This window comes from Chlorocebus sabaeus, chromosome 10 (genome assembly GCF_047675955.1).
Source record: "Chlorocebus sabaeus isolate Y175 chromosome 10, mChlSab1.0.hap1, whole genome shotgun sequence".
In the NCBI taxonomy this organism is placed as follows: Eukaryota; Metazoa; Chordata; class Mammalia; order Primates; family Cercopithecidae; genus Chlorocebus; species Chlorocebus sabaeus.
In genome coordinates this window covers 43,727,356-43,747,791 of record NC_132913.1, presented here as the reverse complement: position 1 = coordinate 43,747,791, position 20,436 = coordinate 43,727,356, and the positions used below count along the sequence as shown (strand labels likewise).

General features: G+C 37.5%; 1 protein-coding gene across 4 annotated transcripts in view; it reads right to left on the bottom strand.

Annotated features, from left to right (window-relative positions):
* Nucleotides 1–20,436, bottom strand: part of GPD2 (glycerol-3-phosphate dehydrogenase 2) — a 149,107-nt gene that overhangs the window by 56,962 nt on the left and 71,709 nt on the right. For all 4 annotated transcript variants that reach the window (XM_007965003.3, XM_007965002.3, XM_007965006.3 and 1 more), the window contains 3 exons: nt 15,338–15,462; nt 13,923–14,020; nt 12,738–12,901 (listed from right to left, as the gene is read on the bottom strand). In XM_007965003.3, the coding sequence (XP_007963194.1) occupies nt 12,738–12,901; nt 13,923–14,020; nt 15,338–15,462 (387 nt within the window). The remainder of the gene's footprint in view (nt 1–12,737; nt 12,902–13,922; nt 14,021–15,337; nt 15,463–20,436) is intronic.

The following is a 20,436-nucleotide window of genomic DNA, read 5'->3' as shown; positions in this document are numbered from 1 at the left end:
TCAGACTAGTGGATGTGTCATTGTTTTGTGGTATCCAAAGAAAGGAAATAAGATTTTATTTTCACTTAGAAACTAAGAAACATAATTTGAAAGTGTGGTTTATTGATGGCTAAGGCTGAATGAGCAGGTATATTTTGATCTAAGCAGTTAACATGGCTATGAAATGTAATTCCATAAAAGTTGGTCCCTGCTTTTAAATTCACCTTTTAAAATTTTGTGGCCTCTTATACTTATGGAAAGCAATATCTCCTCTATTAGGTGAAAAAAGCAAGGCACTACTACCACCTACAAAATGGTAGGGAGAGCAAAAACAAGTGTACATATAATAAACACATATGCATACATACATTAAAAGAATATACCAAAATCCTAAAAAAATTTTTTTAAGTTAATTTTAAAGGAGAAGGAGGGAATAGGTTAGAACAAGAAAAGAAGCTAGCCTTGTTTGAATTGTCTTTGTTTACATTTTTGACTTTAAAACCCTTCACTTACATAATTTATAAAACAAAAGCACAGTTTAAAAAAATAAATTCCTAATCATCTAAAGCAAAATGAAATTTTCAGTTGTATTAAGTGGTGGTATAACCACACTTATAGGAAATAAATACGTCAAGTCACTTAAAAAGACAGTAATTTGTCTGTATGTCTCCATTCAACAACAAAACTGAAAAATAAAATTAAACTGTTTTGGAGGTCTGATTGATAAGGTTAAATAAAAACCATGTAACACTAAATTTGAAGTGGAACTATATCTATAAACTCATCATGTTTTTCTTCTCCACATAAATTTTTTCCTAATTTTTTCTATTGAAAGACCTAGAAATAATGACCAACCAGTAGCAATGAAACTGCATAGCAAATAGATTATGGTCCCTAGTTACCATTTTCCACACGAGGGAGTCAAGTGTTACTGAAGAAATGGCTGCTTCCAAAACTAGGGCAGGAAAGTTTCAAGATGAAACCGGAGTATCTTGTCATAGCAAACAGCACAGAAATCATCAAAGACCACTGACAGGATATCAAAAAGGCTCAGGGGCCAACTGGAGGAAGTGCCCCTGAGCCAGAGACGGGCAATATGAACATCAGTAATTCTAATGGATTGACATGTATCTATCAAATATGTCAAATCCATGAGTTTATGTTGACAATCCTCCCCTCAGAAAAAGATCTTATTACTTTTGGAGGACACTAAAAAAGCTAACTCGTTATTTTAGAAGACAAATAAATGAAAAGAATCAAGCATTTATCCAGACTTTCCTATATACAATATACCTTAAGGTAGGCAGACAGTTGATACAGGGAAATTATAAGTAATCCAACTAACCTATGAAGAAGGAAAAATAGAATTACAAAAGTACCATTTTATGACCCCTTAAGCTCTAATGAAATGCTGTAATTATATAGGCAATAATTATAATTATTAATTTTAAAAAGTAAAAAAGAGGTTAAACAGACTCATGATGGAAATTTGCATCACCCATAAAGTATTTTTGACAAAACAATTTGATCTAGCTTTTTTGTTGCTAGTCACCAAAGATGTCCCACCACTCCTCCGTAAACGATGCCTTCTGCTTTTCTTACTTTTGTAATCCCCTCTCCTTTAAGCTTGGCTGCTTTTGTGATTCACTTTAATTAACAGAATGAGGTGAAAGTAACATTGTGTGACTTCTAGGGCTAGGTCAAAAGAAGCCCTCTGTTTCTGCCTTGGTCTCCTGGTGGGCTCATGGGGTAAGCCAGCCACCACATAAGTCGTCTGTACCCTGTGAAAAAGTCCAAGCTAGCCATACAGAGAAGCCACGGCGAAAGAGGTTCCAGACCAAGTCCTGGCCACCCCAGCCTTTCAAGTCCAGGCACCAAACAGGTAAGTAAAGAAGCCTTTAGAAGACTTCAGCCCCAGCCGCCATCTCACTACAACCATAGAGAAGGACCCCAAGTGAGAACCACCCAGCTGAGCCCATCCATCCTCAGAACTAAGAGAAATAAACAATCATTGTTTTAAGCCACTGAGTTTAGGTGTTGCTTCTTATGCAGCAACAGATTAATGAGACAAATCTACCAATTTATATCAAAGGGAAACTGTTACATAAAACCAGGAAGAAACAAAACAAAAAGGGACTGTAAGCCTATCAGTCAAAAAAGAATAAATCCACATTGGGGGCTCCAAAAGGTGGGAGGGTGGGAAGAGGGTGAGAGTTTAAAAACTACCTATTGAGTATAATGTTTGCTATTTGGGTGATGGGTTCACTAGAAGCCCAAACGTCACCATTAAGCAATAATATATCCATGTAATAAACCTACACATGTACCCCTGAATCTAAAATATAGTAACAACAATAAAAAAGAATGAATCAACTTATATGTAAGATTTTCTCTATTTTTATGAGTTGGTTTTTTAAATCAGGAGTCTAATAAAGTTATGAGATTATAAGGGACATGTGAACATAACCAGATATTTGATATTAAGAAATTATTGTTGACTGGGTATAGTGGCTCATGCCTGGAATCCCAGCACTTTGGAAGACCAAGGTGGGAGAATCACTTGAGCCCAGGAATTCAAGACTAGCCTGGGCAACAGAGCAAGATCCCTTATCTATAAAATATCTAGCTAGCTAGCTAGCTATCTTAAAAATAAATTATTGTTAAACAATTTAGTTGTGGCTGTGTTTAAAAGAGCGTTCTCAACTTTAAAGATACAGACTAAATATCCATGGATAAAATGTTTGTTATGGTGGGGAGTGGGGGAAAGGGGAAATGAGAATATAGACTGGCCATGAGTTTATAAGTGTTTGGTCATGAGTTTATAAGTGGTTTATAAGTGTCTTTAAGTTTCATAAAACTGAAAGTCAATTTTATTATTCTCATTACTTTTGCATATATTTGAGTTTTCCACAATAAAATTGGATAGCCTTTGTTGAACTATTTGGCTACTTTTTAAAAGTGTATAACAAACTTAAAAATCAATGGTAGCTGACATACTGTAGGATTCCAACTACATGACATTCTGGGAAAGGCACAACTCTGGAGACAGTAAAAAGATCATTGGTTGCCAGGGGTTAGGAGAGGGAGAAGGATGACTAGGCAGAGCACAGAGGATTTTTAGGCCAGCGAAACTATTCAGTATGATATGGCAGTGGTGGATACATATCATTATATATTTATCAGAGCCCACAGAATATACACCAAGAGTGAAACTTCAGGTAGACTATGGACTCTGGGTGATAATGATGTGTCACTGTAGGTTCATTGATCGTAACAAACACTTCACTGTGGTGAGGGATGTTGATAGTGGGAGAGTCTAAACATGTGTGGGAGTGGGGGGATAGAGGAAGTCTCTGTACCTTTCTCTCAATTTTGTTGTGAACTTAAAATTTCTCTAAAAAAGTAAAGTCTTTAAAAAGAAAAATCAATAATAGCTAAAAGAAGCCATGATGCCATAATCTTCATTTTGTAAAGTCCTTTTTTTAGCTAAAAAATAAAATTATCTTCACATCACCGTGTATCTAAAATATCAATGTAGAGTTTTAGCTATGATTCCTTTTCTTTCCTGTAAAATAGAGATCATAATATCCTATCCCAATATACATACAAAGCTGGTTTAAAGATAATTTCTGAAAAAAAAAAAAGTTTAAAAAACCACATTCTGCTACACAAATGTAAAACTTTGCTGATAGTAGGGACCAGGCATTTGGCAAAATATATTGCATATATGCACAATGCCTGGCAAATACTAGAGGTTCCATAAATATTTTTTGGATGAATGAGTAAATCAAGAGAAGAGTGAACAAAGATTTTACTACAATAGCTTGCCTTTGATCCTGCATCTTTTTTAAATGGGTCAACTGAACCACAGAGTGGGAGAGGTAAATAGCTTACTATGAACCCACTAGAACTATCTGTTCAAACAACTTACATACATCCTACTACTGGAGAATTTTTAGCACTGTTCTTAAGCCTTTATATACAGAGTACAAATATTGATGACTACTGTCTTGGCTTGCTATACCTGATCATATCTACTTTGGTGGATTTTAATTTTAAAAAAGCAAATTATAAGAGAATGAAAGCCTGGTATTTAATACATGCTGGACAAGTGAGCAATAAACAATTGCAAAGTTTCCTGGGGGCTATTTTGCTCTGTCTCATCATCAGGAAGCTAAAACATATGCTGGATGTTAGCCTGGGTGGACACAGTGTGTCCTATTTATTCAAGGTTTCCTTTGAAGCCACAATTTATAAGTTTTGTTTCTTAGGGGTACATGTCAAACTTCATTTAGCATTAGTTGGTATCCAGATACACTGAATAGCAAAAAGGCAGCATTTGGGGGCAAAAAAAAATATGCCTGCTATATGAGCAATGATGTCAGTTTCACTTATGTAACTCACGGAAAACAAGAGGAGAAATACAACAGGAAATCTGACAGTAGGAAATCAAGATTAAAACTATTCATTTAATTTAGAAGTGTAAAATTGCACATGAACAAGGAAAAATATTAAAAGCAAATATGTTTTAAATCAATGTCTAAGAGGAAGGAATGTTTAGAGGAAGTTCTATTAAAATGTTATGGTTTTTAATTCTTAAACTTCAAAGATTATACTTACCTGGAGCACGTTCATATGTGCAATATTTTTCCCTTTTATCCTAAGAATGTTTGGCAAATTTTTCTATAAGAATCTTCAAAATTTAAACATACAAGGGGATGCTTGTGGAATTGATGCTTCACTTTGGAATATTTTCACAAAAAGTAGAAATTTGATGGACTATATAGCACATCCATGAAATTGACCCCACCACTAAACAAACAATATGGGAGTAATGTTTTGTACTTATAAATTATTTTGCATTTATTATAATAGTTCATTTAAATATCAAAACAGCCTGTGAATTAGGTGTCATAAGCCTAAATTTATAGATGTGGTAATGCAGAGTTCAAAGCGCAGTTAAGTTTGTAAACCTAAGTCATCTTCTTCCATATTGCTGATTGATTTAAAGACCCTACAATACTTTGGAAAGTAGCTTTCTAGTATGATTGCAATGCTTACAATTACAAAACAATTTATATGCCATTTCAACATTATTTTTCTAAGATTCATCTGTGTTGCTTAGTTTACAGTGCATGCACTTTCAATGCTGTGTTTTACTCTATTATGTGAACAGACCATACATTATATATTCATTTTCCTCTTGATGGATATTCGCATTACTTTCCTTTTTGAAATTATACCCAGTGCTTCTATGAACTTTTTGTACATATATCCTGGTAGATACATGCAACAGTTCACCTAAGGCATATGCCTACTGATAAAATTACTAGATCACAAGGTACCCCCAACTTTTCTAGGCATGTCCAACTGCTCTACAAAATTTATATCAACTTATGTAACCATCATACAATACTTTCACAAAGTTTAAAAATAAAACCGAACAGCGGGGTGCAGTGGCTCACGCCTGCAATCCCAGCACTTTGGGAGGCCGAGGCAGGAGGACTGCCTGAGCTCAGGTGTTTGAAACCACCCTGGGCAACATGGTGAAACCCCACCTCTACTAAAATACAAAAAAATTAGCTGGGCATGGTGGCACATGCCTATAATCCCAGCTACCCGGGAGGCCCAGGTGGGAGAATGGCTTGAGCCTGGGAGGCAGAGGTTGCAATAAGCCAAGATTGTGCCACTGGACTCCAGCTTGAGCGACAGAGTGAGACTCCATCTCAAAATAATAAATAAATAAAAATAAAATAAAAATAATTTTAAAAATAAATAAAACTGAACAATACATGACTTTAGAAATACATGTACATATGATAAGATTATTAAAAAGAAAGACCAGGAACCCTAATAATACAATTCAGCATAGCAGTTATTTCTAGGGCAGACGAGGAAATGAAATGGTGAATAGTCACAGTTGGCTTCAATGTTTTGGTAATATCCTAGTGATACGGACAGGAGGCAGGGAAATACTGTGTAGGAGAAGGCAGTTCCCCAGCAATGGCCCCATCCACAAGCCTGGGCCCATGGCCCTAAATGAGAACTTCACATCCCTGTTTTCCCACCTGAATGCTGTTTTTTTCAAAAACTACTCTGACCCACAACACCCCCCTCCTGTACCTATAAAAACCCCAAATTCCACTGGCAGAGGAGTGGAGTTGTGTGGCAGAGAATGAGAGAAAAGAAGAGGCAGCTGGAAGGTTGGAAATGGGGGAGGTTATCTTCCCACTCCATCCCCTTTCCAGTTTCCCATCCCACTGAGGGCCACCTCCACCACTCAGTAAAACCGCTGCATTCACCATCCTCCAAGTCTGTATGACCTGATACTTCCCAGATGCTGGACAAGAACCTGGGTACCAAGAGGGCAAGGTGTAAAAGGCTGTCACCCTGACTCTCCACTGAGCTACTTAACACTTAGACATCTTGGATGGCAACTGCTAAAAGAGCATTAATCATAACACACCCCTAGATGCTGCCATGGGGCGAGAGCCCAAAGGCACTCACCCTGGCCCAGGCACCTGTTTGCCTGTGTGCTCCCCCTCCCACAAGGGGTTTGAGCACCCGGCCAGGTAATCGAGCCACACCTCTGTCACACGTCCTATGAAGGGTCCAGGCAACTCTGCTATCTCACTAGGTTTTAAGGACAGTTGTGGATCCCACAATCTTAATGACTAAACTTACAACTTACATATGCGCTACATGTATTCTTTTATGTGTATCAATATTTACATAATTTTAAAACCTTGGTTGTACAATAATAAGGATACAAAAGGGGTTAGGAGCCCTGGAAATTGTTGGCAAATAGAACTTTACATTTTAAAATAAATGTATTAAGATGAAAAAATTTTTAAAATACACATCTTTAAGGCATCATGCCAATACTTCCTCTTATTCAACAGTTCTTTGTTTTTATGTTTTCAGCCACCTCAATTAAATTTCATAGAAATTAAACACTGGGAGACGAAGAAAGGGATTTGGTTATGTTTACTCTTCCAAAGCAATCTGTCCTTTCACTAAATACATCTATCTTGAAAACATTTAAATAGCCAATTATCAAAGAAATAAAATAATGACAAATTACTAGTGCCCCCCCAAAAAAAAATTAAATTGAGTATTCCAAAAGTAATATATCTCCAATATGTATATTTATAAATTACATAATGTACATACTATGGTTTTGCATATGAGTATATATCTCCAATATGTGTATTTATAAATTACATAATGTACACACTATGGTTTTTATATATTATAGACATTTGAACCATTTCAAATTTATAGGGAATTTAACTTTAAAAACATATCTAAGTAGAAGTTATAATGTGTTCTTCCCATACCCTAGTGGAAGGTTGTGTGCACCTCATGAGGCTCACACCCTTCACTTTGGAGATTACCACTCCAATTCACAAGAATTGCATTAAGAAGCAAGTAGCCCAAACTTGCTTAAAGGACTTGCTATTAATATTCTGTTTGTAAATCCACATTGTTCAGTTATCTATTCAATCTATATCTGTCTGATTTAAAGTAGATAACACCCAATTCCTTCAACAACTCTGTTTACAAATAGTGTAAATGAGGATTAAAGGCACCATCTTAAGGTTTTACTTATGTTCCAGGAACTCAAGGAAAAAACAAACAAAAGACCAAAAAAAAATCACTTTTGTGATACTGGTAATTGATTTTTTTAGCTTTCCAAGTAGATAAAATCAACACCTTAAAAGACTTGTCTTTAACCTGGGCTTTCTTTTATTAAAGTGTACAATTGCAGGCGCATGCCTAGAGGAGTAATAGCTGGCTCCTAACAAAAGAGCCTGGATTCCACAATATGCCTTTTGCCAGAGGCATCGTTCCCCAAAGCATACAGCTAACTGCATCTCCTGCTGTACCTGTAACAATTTAATTGTATAAGTCAGCCTAGTCAAGCATCTCCAGCTCGTGACTGGGAGACATGAAATTCATTGTCATTATTGTCCCTGTCATTTTGGATCATTATATCCGGCTGCAGAATTTTCCTCACTTCAGTGCATTTTTTACCTCCAGGAACCAGGGATTATAGCTGAGGTTGGGGTGGGGGCAGGACCGTGAACTACATTTACCTCAGGGGAGCCAGAGATTAAATTGGCTTTGCTCTCTCACGAGCTGAATTCATCTATTTGTATGCTGTGAGTTTTAGGTTGGAATAAAAATGAATATTCTAGTGAAACCTGGGCTTTAATTCCCCCTTTGAAACATGGATGTAACCAACTTTTATTTACATTAGGAAAAGGCAATATAATTTCTTATAGTTGCTCTTTTCATATGTGCATAAGGAATGCTTAGAAGCATCGTCGGATATGAAACGACAGACATCTCTGTCAATGTCTTGACTCTCAGAAAGGAGGAATTTAAAGCTGTAATTTTGTTCTTCAGTTTTATTTTATAATGGCTTAATGGAGGTATTTAGTGGTTTTTAACATTTAATGAATTTTAATTATAGCTCATTTTCTGTGTACTAGATTGGATGACTGGAGTCTAACTAGAGTAGCCACAAAGATCCACTATGGGAACAAATAGAGGAGAAAAAAAATAAGTCCCTGAGAAAACTGACTACCCCTAACAGCTGGTTCACATAATCTCGCAGCCTGTCAAGTCACCCAAGCATACTATGCCCTAAACACTTTCTTCTAACTTGAGAAAGTTGGCCTGGTCACCATCCTCTCTACTTGGTAACTCCCTTATCAGCAGTAACGGCCAGCTGTGGGTTTCTCCTAGGCAAGTTAGAAAATACTAGGACATGTCTCAGTCAGAAAACCAGTGAGCTGACTATATGATTACTCTAACAGACTATAAGAAGGAAATACAACTGGAGGAAAAACTGGTATGTCATTTACTATCCCAACTTTCATTTCATATGGATTTCACTGAGAAGTTTGAGATTCTGTCTGCATTTAAAAAGATGACAGTTATTCCTCCATACACATGAATTTGTTTTTCAGTGGTTAACAATGAAATATGGCACAGATCATAATTACGCCATGTACAGAACAGTAACTATAATTACTACATCAAAATGTATGAAGGGCCAGACGAAGTGGCTCATGCCTGTAATCCCAACACTTTGGGAGGCCAAGGTGGGAGGATCACTTGAGGCCAGGAGTTCAAGACCAGACTGTCTCTGCAAAAAATGAAAATTAAAAAATATATATAAAATGTTGGAGAGAAAAGTGCATGGAACTTATTACCTCTATGAACTTTTGTGGGAGAACAAATTCTGCCTTCATCATATGCAGTGGCCATCAAAATTTAATTAGGATGAACTGGGTTTATGAGAAATTAAATTTTTTATCTTTGTATATTTCGTACTTCAGAGGAAACATCTTACAGCCCTAACATCTCTGCACTGAAGATACCTTACAGATCTTCTCAGTGCCTGGTCCACATTAATGGAAACGTTTACTAGTTTGTCCCACTATATTTTCACACCATTATATTTCACTTTTCATTGGTGCTGAAGTAAGTGTATAAGGTATTACTAATAAGAGTTTTTAGTTAGCAAAACTTCTTGCAGCATTAAAAGTTCATTTGATTATCTGGCCACAGTGGCTCACGCCTATAATTTCAACACTTTGGGAGGCCAAGGCGGGCGAATCCCTTGAGCTCAGGAGTTCAAGACTAGCCTAGGAAATGTAGCGAGACCTTGTCTCTATCAAAAGTAAAAAACAACTAGCCAGGCATAGTGGCACATGCTAACTATAATCCCAGTTACTTGGGAGACTGAGGCAGGAGGATTGCTTGAGCCCTGGAGATTAGAGGCTGCAGGAAGCTATGATCAGGCTACGGTACGCCAGCCTGGGTGACAGGGCAAGACTCTGTCTCAAAAAACTTAATTAAAATTAAAAGTTCATTTGATTACTTATGCCACTTTTTCATCAGATTTAAAATTCTCCCTTGGTGGGAGTTACAAAAATTATTTCTGTTCGCTTTAAAATGGCTAATTTTAATTGAATTTTATTGAATTTCACCTCAATACATTATTTTTAAAGTAAATTCAACATTATTTCAAGAAGCCTGAATGCAACTTGAAATCACTTCGGTGGCTGTTGTTATATTCTCATCATGGTGATTTATCAAGAAGAGTATGTATTTTCCTTGTTAAGAAATGCTTATCTTATAAACTACAATGTTTAGACTTGGGTTTGCAATGATAAAACTTCACATTGAAATATTTTTCTCTCTGAAATACTTTAGTAGCAGGATGATACTGTAATAACGTTTTTCCAGTCAAAGGGAAAAAAGGCATTCATTCCTTTTGTTGAGCATGGATTTACTCATTTAATTCTTTTACCTACATGCTCCTCGTCATCTTATTTCCACGTCAATATTCAATTTGATCATCATACCATATTAGGTAAAACAAGAGTTGCCCCACATGTAAACATGTTGTAAAACCACAGAACTACACTGTTGCACATGCTTGTTTTGCCTCACCTCAAGTATAATATAGTTAGGCCTGTACCATTTTAGAACAAGGTAAAAAGACAAATTATTTATATCAAATGAGTAGAATATAATTATTTTTACTCCTTTGGCTCAAGACTTAATGATTTTACAACCGATTTCCAAAGAGCAATTTGAAAATATTTTAAATACTTTTTAAATTTTTCAGAAATTTTTGCTAAGCTCATAATTGCAATCTATAACAGGCTATAAAGATCAATTCTAGATTAAAAGATTCTTTTTCCTCATGATTCTAAGAGAATAATGTTTCTTCTGCCTTGTGTAACAAAGATTTCCCTTGGCTTCTTCATGTAGAATCAATAAGAATTTACAATTCACAACAATACCAAACCAATGTAAAACAGGATGTCACAAATTCAGACATGACATTCGCTAATATTTCTTTTCTTCTTTTTTCTTTTTTGAAATAGGGTCTCATGCTGTCACCCAGGCTGGAGTGTAATGGCGGAATCTCAGCTCACTCTGGCCACCTCAGTCCCCCAAGTAGCTGGGACTATAAGTGCATGCCACCACACCTGGCTAATTTTTTGTATTTTTAGTAGAGATGAGGATTCACCATGTCGGTCTCAAACTGGGCTCAAGTGATCTGGCTGCCTTGGCCTCCTAAAGTGCTAAGATTACAGGCATGAGCCAACATGCCCAGCCCACTAATATTTATTTTTAAAAGATTCAGATATTGACAAGCTTATAAATAAAATTTGTTAGTACCCAATAGATCACAAAGCATAGAAAATGAGTAAGTATGTGAGAGGGTTTGTGCGGGAGGGATTAGTAATAAGATGGAAAGGCCACAAACATTTCCATGTCAGGATGGGCAGGATGCTATTTACAGAATGCCTTCTTACTCCTCCTGGACCAAAAACCTCTTTACTATAATCACCCAATAAACTACAATGGGTTAACATTAAGGGTCTGATGCAGAGAAAGCAAATTCACAGTTAAGGTTGTCCTTTAACATGTAGACCCAATCAAGGGCACCAAAAAAATAGTTAAGTGGCCCCCCTGTGGTGTTCAGATGCTGGGAAGCACTGCAAACTGTGAATTTTCTAGCTTTTAATGTTTGCCTAAGACCCTTAACATTTTTCTAATATTGTTGTTCCTAGGACATTTTCTTGAGTTTGGTTCACATATACTTTTTGCATTTATATATGAAAGCCTGACAGCTGAATTAGTTCAGAAATGTAACACTGGAAAGAAGAAAAAAACACAGGGATAGCCTTTGGGACATCCCATAGTATTCAGTATAAATATCAAAATATCCTGAAAAAAATAAAACAACAACAACAAATTCTTCTTACTAGGAGTTTAGATATCTAATACTAAATAGAAAAGATAATATAATGGGTGTTGGGGGCTCACTGAGATATAGAATCTAAGCTGTCCTCTGCATCACAAAATTTTTAGGACTTTTTGAACATGTATAATTATCTGTGTTCAGCTATTTCCTTATAAATGGACACCCTTGGACTACATTCCAATCTCACACACTTTAAAACTACTAGTAAAATTTTACAAATGGCTTTGCCTGTTTTGTTTTACATTGTTTTGTGGTCCATCTGGAGATATATTAAGTGCTCCTTCAAATAAAATGTACAAAATTATATTGCACACATGCAAAAAAAAAAAAATAGAATGAACATTGAACACATGGCAAATGGCCACTAGGTAACGTCACTATTAGAAAACATCTAACAACAATAAAATAAGCAATAAAAACTGAGAGCACAGTTTCACAGATGCAATGTTCATCTACCTTCATCATATAAATTATACATTCAAGAACTATGTCCTGTGCAAAATACAAACATGTCAATTTCAGCCCACAGGGCATTTTTCCCCCTAGGTTTATAACCCCTTGAAAATAGAGGTTTCATCTAGAAAACCTAACATATCCTCAGCTGCTTTCAACATTATAATATATTCATAAGGCAAATATTCACTAGCAAACACATAACAAATTACATGGCATGAGGGTGGAGACCAAATTCATAATGATGAGAAATGGACCAAACCAACCATGAGACACAAAGTAGAAATCAAAGAAGAAAACAAATATGTAAAATAAACAATATTAAAGGTAAAACATCATGGTTAGTTTTTCAGCCACTGTTAGAGAAAATGGTTAATATGTGCATGCAAGTGCGTTTGTGTGTTGTGTAAGATTAGTATTTAAAGATGCAAAATTATCTCCTTAAGAATATACTATAAGGGTCATGAGTGAAAGAAAAGTATCTGTGAGGAAAAAAAATATCACATACCGTCATAGTAGACAATTGCTCCTACCAGTTTGTCCTTCTGGAGCATTGGGAAATGTTCAAGGGCTCTTGATTTGCTGAGGACATAACTGCTTTTCAGGCAATTGCTTCCTGCAACCAAATCATACAGCTTGATTCCTACCCAGTAGTAAGGTAACTGCCACCACCTACAGCATAAATAGAGGGGAAAGTTCTTTAGAAACAGAGTATAGCATTATAGAACATTACCTTACAGTACAAGACACCTTTCATTTAAGAAAAACAAAGCATACCTAGAAGTGGACTGCAAAAGAAACAGACTTATGCAACTGTTTTTGACACCAATCTAGCTGAAGTCTGTAAGTAAAATAAATCAATGAGATTCTTAAATGAATCTTCTCTGAGGCAGTTGTTCTCAACCTGGCTGAATATTAGAATTCTCTGGGGAACTTTAAAAATAAATACTGATGCCTAAACCTCATACATCCAGAAATTGATTTAACTAGACTAGGGTGGGGGCCTGGATGATGACAATGTGCACCCAGGATTAAGAAACACTGGTTCAGGAAGTTCTAAGCGATCTATGAGGAAGGATGAACAAAGTTATAAAAAATCTGTTTCCAGCCCCCTACAACACGAATGTGGTTAACAGAGTTACATAATCTACTTTTTCATACTACCTGAATTCCAATGGAAGGCAACTTCATGGATAGCTCTAACAACATTAGGAAAATTAAGTTTTATAATTTATAATCTGACCCTTCCTAACCAAATTTCAGCCTTGGTTAACTCAGACACGTAACATGACTCAAAATGGCTTCAGTTTTAAGTGGGTATATGGTATGTTTACATTTACAACAGGATACTTTAGCAGAGCCATTTACAGTCTGCACATGATCCTCTTATGTTCCCTAATGCAAATGCAGTTGCTCATCTATATACTCTCAGAAACTGGAGGAAGAAACTACTAATTACAAATACAGAACACGACCTCCTTTGCCTTTAAAATCTAGAGATAGGCCAGTAGAGAGCAATTTAAGAAAAGCCATACTTTTAAATACAACAAAGGAAAATACTTGAAAAGGATTAAAGATCAGGACCAATTAAAACCAAATTATGAAATATGCATTGAGGGATTATTTCCATTAAAACTGTTGTTCTACTGACCGCAGAGAAGCAAATGCATACACGTGATATCAAAAGGCTTACTTGTAAACTGGAAGCATTATAGGCAATGGAGCTGATAAATGGGGAGCAATTTCTAGCAGGTTGGCACGCTCATGAAGGGCTTCTTTTACCATCCTATACTGAAAGGCAAAACAGAGAAAATTAGTTTGGCAGTAACAGATCATAATATTTTCAAATGGCAAATAGACACCCTGCCAACTGATTGATACACAGAAACCTCTACCTCTGAGTGAGGATAGTTCCCTCCTAATCAAATTTCTAATAATACATCATGCTGTCAACCTCAAAGATTTTTTAGAAACCTTAACTGTATTTGCATAGGAGAAAAACATGCTGTCAGAGTTCCCAGGTGTAAGATATTTTCCTGACTTGAGTCACAAGATTATTGTAGCCATTTATCTTGCATCCTCTGGATTGTCTCCCTTTCTCAGTTCCCCATATTATTTTTTCTGTGGAGGAGATAACAGATTGTTCAAGTTCATGCTAAAAGTTTCTGTCTTGCCTTCATGAAACCAAGCAATGATGCTACTTAACAGTTGCACAGTATTTTACAGATTATAAAAAGGCTTTGTCTTAACTGCTGTAGTCCTCATTATGCCTCTCTAAAAAGCCAGCAATGCTATTATAACACTAATTTTACAAATAAGATAACAGACTCATAGATTTTGAGTAAATAAGCCTGAACACATCACAAGTTAGCTGATTCTAAATCCTATGCTGTTTTCATTGCATCCATCATGATGCAAAGAGAATATAAGAAAAGGGGACAGATTCAAAACTGACTTATCAAGAAAAAAAACGAGACAGATTCAAAACTTGACAATGTCAAGCCAGTGCTGCTGTGTTTTTCACGTACAAAAAGAGATAGGAAGTTCAGCTGATTTTTTTTTACCCCTCTGGGAAATGTCATCTTCCACACTGCCTTGGCAGTTTTCAAATGGTGGCAGGCTGGACACAATAAAGTGTGACATAAGAAAAGCATGACTCAGATCATCTTTTCCTTCAGAATATGTCAGTGACAATATGAGCGTATGACTGCAGTTGTAGTTAAGAGGATCGATTTCGCACTCCCCCTGCATTACAACATAGCTCCCCTGAAAGTGCTTGCAAAGTAGCAATTTGGTAGCCACTGGCAAAAATCCAATCACAATTGTTTAAAAGGCAACACATCCAAAAGTGATTTTGTAAATCTGCTACTTCAACATGCCTGTGAAGAAAAAGCCCCTGATTACCCATAAACATAATACTACAGGAAAGAATTGACACACCTCTCCTGAAAGATATTCCAGCAGAATACACTAAATAGGTATTTCCAACAGGAAGAAATGCTAAAAGCCATTTAAAAAAAAAAAAAAAAACAAAAAAAAAACCTGATTTAATTGGGTAGAAAAAAGCATAGTTGCAATTTTTGTTTAACAACCAGCATACACAATTACCTGCTCAATATCCAACTTCATGATGGCCTTCTGAAGATATCTCACACCACCATGGATCAATTTAGTGCTTCTGCTGCTGGTCCCTGATGAGAAATCATCTCTTTCTACAAGGGCTGTTTTTAGTCCTGTGTAACCAGAAAACCAAATTAACTTCTTAAATTACACAATTTGTATGTAATTCATTAAAGGCACTTCTCCAGGGTAGAGACAATCACAAGAAAAATTACTCCGAACATGGATAAATTTGTATTCAAAGTGCAGTACACTGTCTATATTATAATGAAGAGATTTTAGGCTCTTCCTGGGGGAAAAGTCAAGCCAGAACTAGAAGCATATTAAGCTGTGAATGAATCACAACTAGAAAATATTACAGTGCAATTTCATGGCAATAACATACTCTGGTGCACTTAGAAGGTTAAAAGAGAGACCAGCACCCAACTCTACCCATGTAGAGTTAACTGAATGCTGTTGCAAAGCCTTCTAATCATTCATCTCTCACTACAAGAGTCCAGACCTGTCGCAGCCCCTCATCTCTGATCTACTCTAATGCACGCATCATGAATAAATCTAGACAAGACTTCCTTCTATGTGTTGACTTCTGTTGAGAAATGTGTCTGGAATGGTATTATGGTAGATATACAATGGGGAAAGAGATCCAAGATATCAAAACAAAGAAAGAACAAAAGAAAAGAATGAAAAAACGAAAGAAATAAAGAAAGAATAAGTTCTGATATTGAGGTGTTTATAGTCTAATTTAAACCTTTGAACATGACAATATTTTAGAATTACAAAGAAATACAAGCCAGTAAAAATGAACGCAGTGCAGAGTAACCATGAGTAAAAAATATATTCTTGCCAGGCGTGGTGGCTCATGCCTGTAATCCCAGCACTTTGAGAGGCTGAGGCGGGCAGATCACTTGAGGTCAGGAGTTCAAGACCAACCTGGCCAACATGGTAAAAACCCTGTCTCTACTAAAAATACTAAAAATTAGCTGGGCATGGTGGGCTTGTGCTTGCAATCCCAGCTACTCGGGAGGCTAAGGCAGGAGAATCACTTGAACCCAGGAGGCAGAGGTTACAGTGAGCCAAGATCGTGCCACTGCACTCCAGCCTGGGTGACAGGGTGAGACTCCATCTCAGAAAAAAAAAAAAGAAAAAAAACAAAAAGAAAAGAAGAAAAAGAACATATTCTTGATAAGGAAAGGCTGAGCAAAGGTAGCTCAGTTCTAGCAGTTGCCCATTCCCCCTTTACTTGAGGGCTGTTATAGATCTCTTAGGGGTAAGTAGTTCTGTTTTGCTGCAGAGACACCATGCCTTTTCAAGAGTGGAGATGACCATCAGCACTACAAGTGTCACACAGGAGTTGAGAGATGAAAGTCAGTACCCCAAAAGACCCAAAGTATACATCGACACCAAGCCATGAGGAATTTTCATGGCCTGGAAGACTCTTGGAGGATGAGAGAATGTCATAGAATCCAATTACAAAGAATACGTAACTAGAGCAGTTTGGACTCACAAAGTTCATTTAGGAGAACCTGCACATGTATTCAATTCAAAGCCACTTATTACATTTAATACCAAAGGGTCGTTTTTATAACTTTTAACAGTTTAAATATCGTACCCAAATGTCATCATAAAATCAGGGCAATTCCCTTGACTCAAAAGGACAAAATATTTAGAAGGTATGGAGAGAAAAGTAGAGAACTTTGATTCAAGGGCAAAAACTGTTAATGCCTTAACTACCTAGAAAATAACAAAAAAATTACAGGTATCACAGCCCCAGGTCGCTCCTTTTAAGTATATATGCCAGAGAAAGAGCTGTAAAATTCTCAACTATTAAAACCCTAGCAATGCCTAGCAAATTTAGTACTGAATATACTAAAAACACAGAAAAATATTAGTACATATTTTTAAGAATATTGAGAGCCAAAATCCTAATATTAGAAGTTAATTAGGCATGGACTAGGCTGTCAGGTAGCTCCCTGCTCAAAGAAAAGCAAGTAAACAAAGTGCAGCAGTTTAATAGAGGCCAAGTTTGAAAATCCAGAAGATTCTCATCATACTCCAGGTTAGAAGGTAAATTCAGGATATAAACCCAGAAAAATGAAATTTGCAAATCTCTTAAGAATGCACTCTCTCAGTGAGCTATATCACCTTTTCTTAGTAAGTCCAACACAGAGTTCTTCTTCTAGCACTAAAATAGACCATTTTTTCTTCAGCTGAAGATCAGACGAGGGAGTTGACTTTCAAATGATATTTAAGAGCCAGATTATTTAAAATATACCTCTCTTTAAACCCTGGAATCACTGTCATGGCATCAAGATGCCCACACCAGGCGAGGCAGGGAAGCAAGGTTGAGAGAGGACAAGTAGCCTCCCCCACGGCCCACAGCTTCCTCACCTGGGCCTATCCTTAGGGACACCTACGGTAAGGTGTCCTACAGGCTATGGTAGACAGACTACTTAGACAGTCTCCAGTAATCCCAACTGCCTAGTATGTCACCCTCTGCCCTGGAGTGTGGGCTAGACTAGCACTCTTCTTCTAATGAACAGGTGACCTGCCACTACTATAATTAGGTCATTAAAGACTGGGAAATGCTCTCTCTCTCTTTCCAGTATTCTGTCTTGCCGTCCTGCTTGCTTGCTCTGGTGAAGCAAGCTGTCATGTTGTGAGTTCAGGAACAAAGGGAGGCTCCTGGTCAACAGGTGGTGAGGAACAGAGACCTCAGTCCAACAACCATGTGAGTTACTAGAAAGCACTGTCCACTATGAGAGATGCAGAGCCATAGTACCCAGCTAAGGCTCACCCAGATTCCTGACCCACTGAAACTGCCTGATAACTCTTGTTTTACGCCACCAAATTTTGGGCTTAGTTTTGTAGTGACACAATTCCCTGTGTGAAAATTAACTATAGCCAAGATGGGAGAGATGGGAGTTTACCTTGTACCTGGGGATGGAGTCGTCAGAAAAGAAGAGTCTACAGAGAAGTATGTGTTCAGGGCGGGTGGAGTGAAGAAAGGGAAAGATCATTGACAAAGCCCAGCTTAAGACAGAGAAGGCAAACGCTTGATGTGGCCTAGCTTATCCAGGGGCTGCTTGTCACTCAGGGGCTGGAGTGCAGGTACAAAGAATGGGCAAGGCAGATCTCAGAGGGCTCTTCTTACACATTCAAGTATTTGGATCTTGCCCTGTTAGCCACTGTTTCTCACAAGTAAGTAATATCTGGATCTCCTCAAAAGGAAAATGCCTCTGAGAACAGAGCTATGTGTCCTGGATCACTTTAAGAAACAAATGTTTCATCAGAAAAAAACAAGATGTAGCCAGGTGTGAGTGGCTCATATCTTTAATCCCAGCACTTTGGAGGCCAAGGCGGGAGGATGATCACTTGAGCCCAGGAGTTCGAGACCAGCTTAGACATCATGACAAAACCCTGTATCAACCAAAAAATACAAAAATTAGCCGGGCATGGTGGCATGTGCCTGTATTCGCAGCTACTCGGGAGGCTGAGGTGGGAGAATCGCTTGAGCCCAAAAGACAGAAGTTGCAGTGAGCCAAGATTGCACTGCTGCACTTCAGCCTGAATGACAGAATGAAACCCTGTCTCAGAAAGAAGGAAGGAAGGAAGGAAGGAAGGAAGGAAGGAAGGAAGGAAGGAAGGAGGAAAGAAAGAAAGAAAGAAAGAAAGAAAGAAAGAAAGAAAGAAAGAAAGAAAGAAAGAAAGAAAGAAAGAAAGAAAGAAAGAAGGAAGGAAGGAAGGAAGGAAGGAAGGAAGGAAGGAAGGAAGGAAGGAAGGAAGGAAGGAAGGAAGGAAGGAAGGAAGGAAGGAAGGAAGGAAAGAAAGGAGGGAGGGAGGGAGGGAGGGAGGGAGGGAGGGAGGGAAGGAAGGAAGGAAGGAAGGAAGGAAGGAAGGAAGGAAGGAAGGAAGGAAGGAAGGAAGGAAGGAAGAAAAAATGGCTGGGCACAATAGTTCATGACTGTAATCCCAGCACTTTGGGAGGCCAAGGTGGGAGGATCACCTGAGGTCAGGAGTTCAAGATCAGCCTGATCAACCTGGCAAAACCCCATCTCTACTTAAAAATATATATACACGAAAATTAGTTAGGTGCAGTGGCGCATGCCTGTAACCCCAGCTACTCAGGAGGCTGAGGCAGGAGAATCACTTGAACCCAGGAGGCGGAGGTTGCAGTGAGCCGAGATCGCGCCATTGCAATCCAGCCTAGGCAATAGAGTGAGAATCCATCTCAAGGAAAGAAAACAAAAAAAAAAAAGATGCAGCATGGACAGGCAGGCACGAATATTAGTATTTCTAGTATTTTGCACAGTTATAAGGTATCCATTCTGGGGAACCAGGGTGTGCTTGTTAATTTATCATTATGAAAAAGGATAACATTTAAATTTTTTCTAGAAGTTCTCAGATACTGTTTTGAGAAATACTATTATGCTGCCTGTCAGGAGAACTATCAAAATATTTTCAGCTGAGAAATGAGATTAAGGTTCAGAAAAGATTTCTCTGACTGCAGGAATGAGGGGTAGAGGTAGAGCTGGAGGCAGGAGGCCTTTTGGAGGACCAGTGTCATATAACAGGAGTTGGAGCAATGAAGAATCCGGCCTCACAAGGCAGAGAGGGTATTGAAGAGTGATATAAAGAGAAAATTTTATGGGCTGTGTTGTCAGGATGGATTTTTTTTTTTTTTTTAATTTCCCAAATTGACAGAGTGTGAGGCAGGGAACTACTCTAGGAATTAGCAAGCCATCTCAGGAGGATATTTCAGGATATTTAAGTGAGAGCTAACACTTTAAAGCTCTCAAAACTGCTTTTTCCAGTATTGGACATTTTAAAAGTTATCACATGTACTTATGTGAGAAACCCTAGTGAATACCAACAAAAGTTAAAATGGGCCTCTCTGTCAAACCAGGCTGTTTTTCTTGTCCCATTATTTCTAGTGTCAAATCATCAAGTTACCCACCAGAATTTCTGGAAAGAAATGATACTGCTCCTTCCAGAGCAAAAAGTTAAAATTTTAGTTTCCAAAGTTATAGCTAAACTGATATATTAAAATGCCATGTAACATAAAAAGCATTACTAAAAGTTTTCCAAAC